Source organism: Anguilla rostrata, chromosome 14, assembly GCF_018555375.3.
Source record: "Anguilla rostrata isolate EN2019 chromosome 14, ASM1855537v3, whole genome shotgun sequence".
Lineage (NCBI taxonomy): Eukaryota > Metazoa > Chordata > Actinopteri > Anguilliformes > Anguillidae > Anguilla > Anguilla rostrata.
Window position 1 is genome coordinate 9137149 of NC_057946.1, and position 13139 is coordinate 9150287.

The following is a 13139-nucleotide window of genomic DNA, read 5'->3' on the forward strand; positions in this document are numbered from 1 at the left end:
AGCTAAAACGTGGTATTAACAGACGTTTAACATTTTATTAATACAGAACTTCGGCGCAAAAGCACATGTAGTCTCAGTGTTCGCAGCAGATTATTAAAGGGAGTGATATTGATGTGAGAGCTGATTTTACAGACACACAAACAGTTATGACCACTTTAAGCTTAAAGTAACACTGGTGTTCGTGAAGCTATGTCTAAACTAAGCCAATTAAGAAAGTATGTTGTTAATTTGACATGGTGTTTCATTCTAACCCTCTAACAAAGCACACCTCATTGAACAGCTAGAGATCTTGTTGTGCTGCTAACAACAACATGGCAGATCTCCAGGAACAAGGGTTGGTCACCACTGATCTAAACCATATAATCTTATTTCAACATCAGTATTATTACAGCACAGGCTAATATTCTTTCGTGATATAGGATACACCACTAATCTTAAGGGCATTTTTAAATGAAAAAACTCAAGAACATCAAGCAACATCAAGAAACACAAAGTGGAAAATGAGGGAGGAAAAAAAATGGCATACATGTTTGTTAAAGATCAGCCTATGTTCATGTTTATTACATTATACAGCACCACCCGCCCCCCAAAAATTAATTTATTTTAGAGATCGTCCATGCTGTTTCGGTATTGCTGTGTTCAGAATGTCCACTTTCATTTCAAGCTCAGCATCAATTGCAGCCTTGGGGATGAAAAAAAAAATCAAATAAGTATAGCCACAAAACTTTTATTTTTTTATTTTTTTTACTGTTCATGGCATGGTAAAGATTATAGACATACTGACCAGTTCTCTCTTCACTTCTTCAATTTTGACTCGGGCAAGAGATGGACTCTGATGGGGAAAAAAAGGGTTTCAACTTTAACATAAACTTTGAAATTCAGTGCAATAATATATCCATTACATTGAGACTACAGTCATAAAACTGAGCATTTTTATCTAGAAATACCTGCAATTAATTTAAAGAGAGCCATTTCCTTCAAGCAGGGTATGTAAAAAAAAACTAGATTGTTAAAAAGTATCAAATAATTGCCAAAATAAATAATTTTAGAAAAATTCTAACATTTGAAAATGATTAGAAGGAAAAAGGTATCAAAGTTTCAAATTGATAGCATTGTGCATTCTTGCAGTGTACTAGAACACCACTGGGTGTCCTCATGTATTCAGATATGTAATCAAACCATTCACATTTGGTTAAGATGCACAATGTCAGTTTTGTTTAAGGGTATTTATACACTTTGGCCATGAAGAAATTACAACACTTTTCTTACAAGGCCCCCCATTTCAGGGCACCATATTAATGTTATCTCAATGAAAGTAGTCATGTTTAGTGTTGCATATCCTCTGCATGCAATGACTGGTTTAAGTCTGTTGCCCGAGACATCAGGAAGTGCTCAGTATCCTTTCTGGTGAGGCTCTACCAGGCCTGTACAGCCACCATTTTCAGCACCTGCTTGTTTCGGGGCTAGTTGCCTTAAGTTTTCTCTTCAGCATATGAAACACATGTTCAATTGGATTCAAATTGGGTGAATGACTTGGCCAGTCAAATATTTTCCAGATTGGCTTTGAAAAACTCCTTTGTTGCTTTAGCAGTATGTTTGGGACCACTGCCTTGCTGTAGGATGAAGCGCCATCTAATGAGTTTGGAGGCATTTGGTTGTAGTTCAGCAGATAAGATGCTTCTGTATACAGTACTTAAGAATTAATTCTGCTGCTGCTATCTACAGTTACATCATTAATGAAGACAAGTGAGCCAGGACCTGTGGCAGCCATACATGCCAAATGCGGGTGGTATGGATCTTGGGCAGTTCCTTTTGGCCCCCACAATTTGCTCTTGCCATCACTCTGATACAAATCAATCTTGGTCTCATCTGTCCACTAGACCTTTTTCCAAATCTCTGCAGGCTCCTATAGGAACTTCTTAGCACTTTTTAGTCACTGTCACATCCACGCCTGCGTCCTGAAGTGTGTTTCTGATCTGTCAGACAGATGGTTGCAGGTTTTTCTTCATTATGATGAGAATTCTTTGGTCATCAACTGCAGAAGTCTTCCTTGGCCTACCAGGCCCTTTGTGATTACTGAGCTCACCAGTGCTCTCTGATGCTCCAAACAGTTTTTTGTAAGCCAAAGATTGTTTCTGACTGTTTTTTTTTTCTTCTTATCTCTCAGCCTTATAATAGCTTCCTTGACTTTCATTGGCACAACTCTGGTCTTCATGTTGACCAACACCAATAATGGACTCCAAAGGCAAAAATCAAAACAAGATACTGAAAGCTTTCTTATACCCGCACTAAGGAACCAACTGAACACACCTGACTTATCCGAAACACCTGTGAAGCCATTTGTCTGGGCCATTATGGTGCCCTGAAATGTGGGGACTATATAAAAAAGTTCTGTAATTTCTATTACCAAAATGTTTTATCATGTAGAAATAATGGTTTTGCATTTGGCAATACACTTAAAAGGCATCCCTATCATCTAGCTAAATACATGACCAAACAAAGAACACATCATTCAAACATAACTCATAATCAAACATTCAAACATAATCTCAAACCACATGATGAATCAGTCAAAGGCTGATTCTTAAACCTAAAACAATGTTCTGAACATTCTCACAACCAATAAATCTTACACAGAACTCTCAAGATGAAATGAATAACAAAAATATTTTTTTTAAACTTACAGGGGTCAGGTCTTTGTAAGATTCCAGTTTCTTTTTTAGTGGCAAGATCTCTAGTTTCAACTTGGCAATTTTCTGGGAAAAGGGAGGGAAAGGAAGAAAAAAGTGAGCATTTCTCACAACAATTCAGAGTGTGGAAATACTTAAATCTAAGAACAAACATCTGTGATGCAAACCCTATTTCTGAAAAGTGAATGAACAAGATAATTTTTTTCACCTCTGAGACTTCTAGTACTGCTTGGTGGGTTAGGGACTCATCCATTTTCCTGGAGGCCAGCTCCTCCTGAGGTATAAAGAGCATATGCTGGGATATGTACATCAGTTTGTAAACAGATTCAGTTAAACCACTTACAAATGGACACATTCATAAGTCAATGACTAACTCTTCTAAACACTCCAAGCCAGTGAAATTGCAAACAGTTCCATTTAAACCCCTGGAAAATGTGGTGGTTTATCAACTGGTTCATCAACCTAAACAGAAAAGCTAAAGGAAAGGCAAATATTAAAAAATGGCAGTCAAAACTCTTTACTAGGTGGTGTCAAACTAAAATCTTAGAGGGTTGGAGTGTCTACACACTACTGACTAACCTGTGTCTAAAGGAATCATTGGTCATACATCACATTACAGGAAAGTAAAGCGATAGGCGATATAACTGACTTAAATTCCTGGAATGTGAATGTGGAATATTTATTCTTTGTGGCATACATAGCTATTTCTGATATAATGTGACCTTCAGAGGGCAAGTCATCATTCATCTAATTAAGAAGGGTCTAATTAAGAACAATCAAAAGCTCGCTATTAAGAATTGTAATTATGCTAGGAATAAAATATTATTTGGTAAATGAAGCCCCACCAGCCCCAGGGCCACAAGATACTCCAGAAAACTGCCCTATCCATGTACCCCAGCCCCATCCATCACTGTTATTCACCCAATCTCACATTTTATAATGTAAAAATTAAGCAAGAAAAACAGAAACCAACATGTCCTGCTGAAGAGCAACGCTACACTCCCTTGGTATGCTGGAGGGAGGACTATGTCAGGGTGCCCTTGCTTGCTGTTTGCCAGGTTAGTCATTTCAAAGTTTGTAGAACTTTATAGACAAAGCATGTTCATCAATCCATAATAACCCACAAGTTAGAAACCACATATCTCAACAACTCAACAACAGGTATAATGCTCCATCTCCTGTTTTTACACTGTCAGTTCCACAGCATCAGTATACTTAAGGTTTGAAATAAAATTAAACTAGACCAAAGCTTATATTTATGAATCTACCACAAAACACTCCTGCCCTGATTCCCATAACTGGGATTATCAACGACTGGCCCACTTTTCAAGAAGCTGACATGAAGAGAAAAATGATTCATCCTGTTCTGAATAATTCACTGACCTCGGCCATATTTATCCTGAATGAAAGGTCCTTGGATTTTGCTTTGACAAAGTCCATGTTGAGGAGTCTTTCTTCAGCCTGTGCATTCTCCACCTCTTGGCTTTTCAAATTTTTTTTGAGGTCTCTGTTAGAAATAAAGTACCTTGATCACCTGAACCACCCATCCAGCCTCTATACATGCAATACATAAAAATATATATGTCTGTGTTCATAAAGAGCATACATTTAACATCATATACATACATCATAAACAAATCTACATTTGAATAATCATGACTGGTTCATCTCACCTTTTGCCAGAATTATTCCCTTGGGACTATCTAGGTCAGAACGTAGTAATTCATTTAAAAGAAAATAAACCTTCAAGGGGCCAGTTTTTCCAATTCTATTAGTGTTACATCTAGAATTACATATTCACAATTTTGCAGTATACATTATTTATGAATTCATCATTCAAATGTTAGATTCTGAACTCAGATACCAGTAAGTAACTGGAGACAGTAAAACTGTGTGAGTCATTACTGATTAATTGTGCAGATGCTGCCTTTAACATGTCTGCTGAATACTGTTCATCAGAGCTCATGTGTCTTCTGTGATGAAGTGGCAGTTCATCTTACTCCTGTAAGGTCCTCCGTAGCACTAAGCTGGAGCCCAATTTCTTCCGGAGGATGGTGAGCTCCCTTTCCATTTGTCTGTCCCTTTTCTCTGCTTCCAGGAGCTCATTGGTCAGGTCGTTTATCGCAGGCACAAAACTAGATGCAGAACATATCTCAAAATCAGTATCAATAGCAGCACCGCAACTGAAACAAACTATTGCACAATTGAAACAAACTACATTGATAGCTTGTTTACTATACATTATAAGAACAAATTGCAAGATAATATTTTCTCACCCTCGCATGGACCCTAACGATAGCTATGGTTCTACATGATGAGGTGTCTTGCCTGCATTACCTTGACAATGACGTGTCCCTGACTTTGAGTACCATGGCACAGGCTTCAAGCGCATTCAAGTAATCCGAGGCTGGTTTTGCCAAACTCCCGGAGGACAGACCAATTCCTTGCAAAAGAACTTCCTGGAGATGGCAACCTTCAAAGAAAGCCAGGTCAAATCCATTCCGAGAAAAATTAGCATATGAAAGCAAGCACTCGCGACTGCAAACGCCAAATTAAATTTGTTAGTTAGCTATATAAATAACCAGACACTACCTAGTACCAGGTAGTATATATGTTATTTATATTTATGTCTGGTTGAGTGTTTGCTGGATACGAATCACTCACCATCTGACTGATACTCAGTGGCTTTCTGTTTATGATCTTCAATAAGTAGAGAGACCTCGTTGCATCTGGCCTCGCTGTTATCTGCCAGTTGATACAACATATCTACAGTTCGAGTGTTAACTTCATATTCTGGAGGAGTTTGGTCCCCGAAGATCTTGGTGAGCCACTGGTTAACCTGAAACAGCGAAATGAAACAGTGAAACAGTGAAATTCACTCTATTTTCTCTCGCTAACTTCATTGGCTAGCTTATGTAGAAAACACTCTCAGTAGGCTAGTAGCAATGATTTTCAGCACAACAGCTGTAGCTAGCTAGATCTAAAGTTAGCTTGCCAATGTTGCTATATGGTTAAAGTTGTAGCTATTAGAAACACCTACCAAAATTACCAGTAAAAGCGCTAGATTAATGTGCGACATACCTTCGTTATTTTTTCACACATGTTCACAATATACAATACGAAATCCAAAATTTCTCGTTCAGTCAGCTAGCTAGTTCACGTGAACGGTTAACGTTAATAACACCATTTTCTTCTGCCCGCCTAAGTATGGTGAAAAGTTTTGATTATGTCTATTGGTCGTACGAAAGCTGGTCCACCAATGAGTGTTCCCTCTTTGAGACAGACTTTATTATTGGTCGTCAACAGATCTCTTTGTTTTTACTGGCCTCTTCCTTGATAAAGTGAGAGACGAGCTTTTCATGGAACATGTCTGTATAAATCAGGACCAGTTATATAAATCAGGACCCACTACCACACAGTGGACGTGTTCTGGTTCAATAGTGGCTCATTCATGCAGCTGCTGCACATTTGTGGTTGAGTTATATTTATGTATCTTTCAATAAATGCCTTGCTTCAAGAAGCTTGAATGTGAGATTTACATTTTATTGTTAATAATAAGCGTAAAAGTAGGACAAAGTGAAAAGAAAACGTTTCATTTTGTTGTGGCTACCCCAAATATTATATTATCTGGCCAATATTTGACATTATTGTTAGCCAAACAGTTGTACATAAATCGGTCTGCAGTCACCAATTTGTGTTTCATAGCCGTTCATACTGCGATCGCAAAAATGGTGCTGTGCCATTCTAGCACAGCAGAGTAGCCTACGACCGCTTCCTGAAAACACATTACGATGAAAGATTATTTTTAATGTTCCAGGGTGAGTAAAATTTAATTTTTTATGCACATATCCTTTAGTGTAATGGAAAATTAATTTTGATAAAGTTTGGAAATGTAGGCTACATCATGCGAAGAGCTCTGTCCCAAAAGTTTAACCAGTGTCCTCTCTACTGTACTGTTGGTTGTCATGTGCGTCATTTGTTTCTTTCAAGTCCAAAGCCATTAACCTCGCTCTTCAGAATGGTGATGGAAGTTTCGCTAGCTAGCTAACGTCGGGATCAATCGTCGGGATTATGGATGCGACCTGAAACGGAAGCAGAAGTGCAGGAGAGACGTCAAAACTGTGTTATAATTTTAAATGCAACTACGACATATTAGTTCCTTTACTAATACTACAACTAAAGTGTATTTTATGAGTAAGTAATCCGATGTACCCATAATTAAATGAGATAAAAGACGCAAATATAGATTTGCAGAATGTCTTCCGGGTCAGAAGTGATATTTCTATACCGAACAGGCTGTGCCCTCCATCTTCTTCACTCCGCTATACACCCGGCCGGAGGAAGAGTGCAAGACTGCGTGTTTCACCTCAAAATGCTGTCCGTTCGCGTTGCTGCGGCACTTGCCCGCACTCTGCCTAGGCGGGCAGGATTTGTAAGCATTTTCAATATATTATATTCGCTTTTCAAAAGGTGTAGAAAAACTACGTTTGCAACCTGCTTTATGAATGTCAGTGAATGGCGAGGACGTGAACATGCAGGCCGCCATCTTGCACTTGGAGGGCCTCCATCGGATTGCTAGTAGCTAGACAAGCTATCTAGCTAGCTAATACTGATTTAATGTACGTGCACACTTGTATGAAAGGGCAGTCAAGGTGCACATTCTAATATTGCACAGAACTGACATTCGCTTCGCAATCTTGAATTGACTTACAAGTTTACAAGCGCTGGTTCTGCACTGAATGTCATAAGTATGAAGGTCAGATTTTGATTGCCTTCCTTTTCATAGGCAGGTCCAGTACGAAATGTCTTCTGTGCTTTAACTTAACGCTATATTTTTAAGATGCTCGCGTTGAGGTTTTATTTTACGGAATTGTTAGGTGGTTCACGTTTCTCAGTTGACGAGACCTCGCACAGCAGTTTGCACATTAGCTAGCTAGTTAAGGCTTGCTAAGCTACCTGCCAAAGACGACTCTACATGTCGGTGACTATTGGTTAGCTTGTGTGCTGCAAGCTTACTTTTGCGTGGTAGCCACAGGAACGTTTAACAAATGTGCACTTGTGATTGAAGGCGATATCGCAGCTCCTCTTAAGTCACGAAAATTGGTTAAAACAATGTGACTGAATTGAAGTCTGCAACATGGGCTGTTAAATTGGTGGTTAGTAAGCTAGTAAGACTGATAGTTAAGCCTTTACAGTTGGCCATTGTCTGAAGGTCACTTGTTTCGCGTTGTTAGAAATAAGGTCAGAGTTAGCTATTCTCGCTATGCTACAAAGACAGACTTATTGGAATTTTCCTATGCAGCAGCTGAGAATGTTTTAGTCAAAGGTTACATTTTACTTTTGGTCTGGGGTGCTATGTTTCACATGGGGAGTGATGGGCTTCAAATGTTTTGGTACAGTTGCTGCAGAGAAACATCATATCATGGACTCATTTTGTTGCAGGTGTCCAAGAATGTTGCTGCGGCCTGTGTAGGTACCAGGAACCTCCACATCAACAGACCATGGCTGCAGAAAACAGGTTTGTGTGTGTAGTGTGCAAGAAATTGAAATGTTGCACATGTAATTGCAATGTCTTGTCTTGTAATGTCATGCATGTAAATAAATAATAATTTTGTATTTTTTTAGTATTTGAGAACCCGGTTGGTTTCTGCCAAAAGCTTATGTTTGATCTGAGCAGCTGATTTGAAGACTGGAAAAATCCTATATTAAAGCGTATCATAGATATTTGATCCGACTTTGACATACTTTGGATACTGTTTCCTGTGGCTTTGACTTGGGTATTTTTGCTTTCAGGCACTGCAGAGGTGTCTTCCATCCTGGAGGAGAAGATTATGGGAGCTGACACCTCAGCTGACCTGGAGGAGACCGGCCGGGTTCTGTCCATCGGTGACGGTATTGCCAGAGTGTACGGACTCAGGAACGTGCAGGCTGAGGAGATGGTGGAGTTTTCCTCTGGCCTGAAGGTAAGCTTGAGATGGGTCTGCACTCTTTGTGAATATGCTACTTTTCTTGTAAGTGAATGTGTATGAGCAGGAGTGTAATTTCATACACTTGTATCAAGCAGTCAAATTTTTTTTTAATTAATATTGCACCAGATAGTTTGTTTTTCAAGTTCAGAATGCTTAGCTCTTCTTCCTCACAGGGTATGTCTCTGAACTTGGAGCCTGACAATGTCGGCGTGGTGGTGTTCGGTAACGACAAGCTGATCAAGGAGGGCGACATTGTGAAGAGAACAGGCGCCATCGTGGATGTTCCCGTTGGTGACGAGCTGTTGGGCCGCGTTGTGGATGCTTTGGGCAATGCCATTGATGGGAAAGTAAGCACCTTTTCCCCAGCACTTTGAGATGGGTGGCATTTGTCATGAAAAGAACTGGTGGATGGCCCTTTAGGTTTAACACCAATGAGACTCGCACATGCATTGGAATTGTTGCAAAGCCCGTGTAGGTGGTGTGGTCTTCTGGTGAACTGGTTTAGTTTCAAAATTGCATCTCAGTTATTTCCCTCTGTTCCTTCAGGGGCCCCTGGGGTCTAAGATCCGTAGGAGGGTGGGCCTGAAGGCCCCTGGTATAATTCCCAGGATCTCTGTGCGTGAGCCCATGCAGACTGGCATCAAGGCTGTTGACAGTCTGGTGCCCATTGGGCGTGGCCAGCGTGAGCTGATCATTGGTGACAGGCAGACTGGGTAAGGCTTTTATACATTTCAACAATTTGCACTAACTAGATTTAATGGAAGTCTTGGCCTATTCAGGGCTCTACACTAACGCTTTTTCCAAGGAACACGTTAATGTATTCTAATACTCCTAATTCTCCTTATGTTATCAGTTTGCGCACATTCTTTACTGTGCTTTTGTATTATTTTACCAGCGGGCATGCATTTTTCAGGAGCAAATGAGCCTAAAATGGGAGCACTGTAGAGCCCTGGTTATTGTTTTGGTTTTTTCTATTACTATGGAGCTTAAAGTACCAAATCATTGCAGCAAAACCGCCATTGCCATTGACACCATCATCAACCAGAAGAGGTTCAACGAGGGAACGGACGAGAAGAAGAAGCTGTACTGCATCTACGTCGCCATTGGGCAGAAGAGGTCCACCGTGGCCCAGCTGGTCAAGAGGCTCACCGATGCAGATGCCATGAAGTACACCATTGTGGTGTCTGCCACTGCCTCAGACGCCGCCCCCCTGCAGTACCTGGCCCCCTACTCTGGCTGCTCCATGGGAGAGTACTTCAGGGATAACGGCAAGCACGCCCTCATCATCTATGATGACTTGTCCAAGCAGGTCAGTCGAGATTTGAGGCTGCCCACTTTTGTCTGCTTTGTTAGTTTAGGAGGCTTCTTGTGCACAGACTCGAGGGAAGAAAGCATCTAACTGTTCCTTGTTTTCCTCCAGGCTGTTGCCTACCGTCAGATGTCTCTGCTGCTTCGCCGCCCCCCCGGTCGTGAAGCTTACCCTGGTGACGTGTTCTACCTCCACTCCCGTCTGCTGGAGAGAGCGGCCAAGATGAACGACAACTTTGGCGGAGGCTCCCTGACTGCCCTGCCTGTCATTGAGACCCAGGCTGGCGACGTGTCCGCCTACATTCCAACCAACGTCATCTCCATCACTGACGGCCAGGTGCGTGTGTACCGGACTGTGCCAACTCTGGGGGGGATGCACATTTCAAGCTCATTTTGAGTGTCGCTCAACTTGTAACCTTTCTCTGCAGATCTTCTTGGAAACAGAGTTGTTTTACAAGGGTATCCGCCCCGCCATCAACGTGGGTCTGTCTGTGTCCCGTGTAGGATCTGCTGCCCAGACTAGGGCCATGAAGCAGGTTGGTCTTTGCCTGTGATCGATGTGTCGCTTGCTTGTTCTCATAAAGGTAGTACTGTTACGTCCCCATTGTGGTCTATGGGTACAGGGGAGTAACAAAATGAATCATTAAAGATTAAATTTTATTTACACAATTAATTATCTATACAATGAACAAACAGGAGGGGAAACACTGGGCGGTACCAAACAAAAGAAGATAACCAAAACAGAAATATATAAGCTACTAACAATTCTAGAAATGAAAGAAACTAACTGAAACCCGAAAATCTTCCGAACCTAACTAACTACACTGACTATTCTAAACTGAACAAAAACATACAAGGGTGGTACACGCCCGTATCTATATATATATATATATATATATATATACACAAGTGAAACTAACAGTGACAGTTAAGAAAACAAACGCCTACCTAAATCCCACTCCTTATATATATATATATACAGAAGTGAAACTAACAGTGACAGTTAATAAAACAAACACCTACTTAAATCCCACTCCTAACCCAACGCAAAACCAGCAACCAAACCAGAGACGCAAACCCAAACTCGAAGTCTTTTCAGAAATTACGATCGATACACAGAAGTCAAAATAGCACGAAGTCACAATAGTAATACAGGAGTGAACTAACATTCAAATCCAAGTCACTGGGGTGTAACTGACAATATTCGCTATATATAGGTGTGGGTCTGTTCCTCATTGGCCGCCAGGCAGGTCCGCAGAAGAGGATTGGGGGGGAAACAGCGCACTCTTCCCTCTTCTTCACCAATTTCGGAGTGACCCGTAGCAGACTTGATGGAATAATGAGACCGAAAGAAAAAAACAAACCTGGCACGTAACAGTACCAACAGGAGCACCTCTTCTTCTTTCTTCGCCCACAGGTGGCTGGTACCATGAAGCTGGAGCTGGCTCAGTACCGCGAGGTGGCTGCCTTCGCCCAGTTTGGCTCCGACTTGGACGCCGCCACCCAGCAGCTGCTGAACCGCGGCGTGCGTCTGACCGAGCTGCTGAAGCAGGGCCAGTACTGTGAGTGTCTCCTTGCTGAGTCCTGGCCAGTCTTGTTGTCCTGCTTTGCCAAATGCTCTGACCGCCTTCCTCCTCTGTTTTTGCCTCAGCTCCCATGGCCATCGAGGAACAGGTGACGGTCATCTACGCTGGCGTCCGGGGCTATCTGGACAAATTGGAGCCCAGCAAGATCACAAAGTTTGAGAAGGCCTTCCTGCAGCACATCCTCAGCCAGCAACAGGACCTGCTGGCCACAATCAGGTAACGGTCCCACTGCGTATCTTCACTCTGCCTCTGGCATGTTTTTAATGCTGTTTTCCTAAAGAACCAGTTATAGTGTACCTATTTTATGCTCTTTGTTGTACGTCTAGTAGTGATCATTTTGCCCATAAATATGTAATGTCAATATATTCATGCACATAGTATCCTCACCTGCACCAATTAGACCTGCCTTAGGTTTTTAATTGACTGAAATAAGTAATGGAAGTGGAGTTCAGCACATGGGTACACCGATTTAGATGCAGTTATTTAATTTGTTTCTGAAACCTGTATTGCACTTCCATTTGCATGTATGAGTATTAGATGGTTTGTGTTCTTGGGCATTTAACCTTTTCTTTTTTTTAGTTGCAATGTCTGATTTATTTGTGAAATTATTTAATGACAGTGCACTTAAGTTGCTGTTTTATAACATACGTAATGGTAATACATGGGCATATAAACCATTCCAAAAACAAATTCCTTGTATTGCAGGACTGATGGCAAGATCTCAGAGGCTTCAGATGCTAAGCTGAAGGAGGTTGTCTTGAATTTCCTGTCTAGCTTTGAAGCATAAAATATGTTGAGTTATGGTCGACTGTTTCGTCATGTTTCCACAGTGCTCCAGTTGAACTTTGTATGAACTTTAAAAATGAAAGCAGCACTTCATCTTTAATGTACAGATATCTCCAAATGAGAATAAAGTGTTCTAACCCCATATGTGCAATGTTTTTTTTTTTTTTTTTTTTTTTTTTTTTTTGCGCTGAACACGAACACATGTAATCTTTGGATATACAATATTAGCCCTTCCATCTTTTAGTACACACCATGTTCATGCACAGTACCGTCTTACTCATTGCTAGTGTCATAAAACAATTTGCTACTGGAGCCAACCATGCACCAGGATGAATTTTAGATGCACAATGCACATGCATACACTAACTGGTAAAACTGGCCATTTGTGTTTTAGCATTTCACATTTTTTTCATGGATGTAAGGAGACCTTCTCTGCGTCAAGAAATGAGGGTGTTCCCCTCGCTGCACAAAATTCTGCATAACCAATAGATTTCAGTGGACATTTATTTTCTTCTTTCCCCCAGCCTCTCTAAATAATGGTCAACAACTCATTGTTATTTATGGTTCAGTAAAATTTAAATGTCTCCTCAGTCAATGACTGGACCCTCAATTTGCAATAGTTTAACTTTTTGAATATCATTTTTGATCATATTGAAGTGGGGGCTTAGCACCAAATGGCCATGATTGGCCAAAGCAGTCATGTTTAACACTGAGTCTTGATTTAATTTATATTGTTCAACTTTTTATATCGGACATTACCAATGACAACTAAATAGGTATGTTGACATATCTCTTAACCT

General features: G+C 40.8%; 2 protein-coding genes across 2 annotated transcripts; one reads left to right on the forward strand and one right to left on the reverse strand.

Moving 5' to 3' along the window:
* Window positions 1-10: 10 nt before the first annotated feature.
* On the reverse strand, window positions 11-6024 carry haus1 (HAUS augmin-like complex, subunit 1). Its single transcript, XM_064308949.1, has 9 exons — window positions 5772-6024; window positions 5355-5529; window positions 5028-5163; window positions 4691-4825; window positions 4074-4197; window positions 2899-2964; window positions 2685-2756; window positions 785-832; window positions 11-682 (listed from the first exon to the last, which is right to left on the reverse strand). The coding sequence occupies exons 1-9, from the start codon at window positions 5790-5792 to the stop codon at window positions 599-601; spliced, it is 861 nt and encodes a 286-aa protein (XP_064165019.1). The 5' UTR covers window positions 5793-6024; the 3' UTR covers window positions 11-598.
* Window positions 6025-6985: 961 nt separating this feature from the next.
* On the forward strand, window positions 6986-12481 carry atp5fa1 (ATP synthase F1 subunit alpha). The gene is made up of 11 exons (XM_064308938.1): window positions 6986-7122; window positions 8133-8208; window positions 8484-8653; window positions 8833-9006; window positions 9206-9372; window positions 9668-9968; window positions 10080-10304; window positions 10396-10503; window positions 11385-11529; window positions 11619-11769; window positions 12259-12481. Exons 1-11 carry the CDS (start codon window positions 7063-7065, stop codon window positions 12338-12340), a joined length of 1659 nt encoding a protein of 552 aa, XP_064165008.1. The 5' UTR covers window positions 6986-7062; the 3' UTR covers window positions 12341-12481.
* Window positions 12482-13139: the final 658 nt, after the last annotated feature.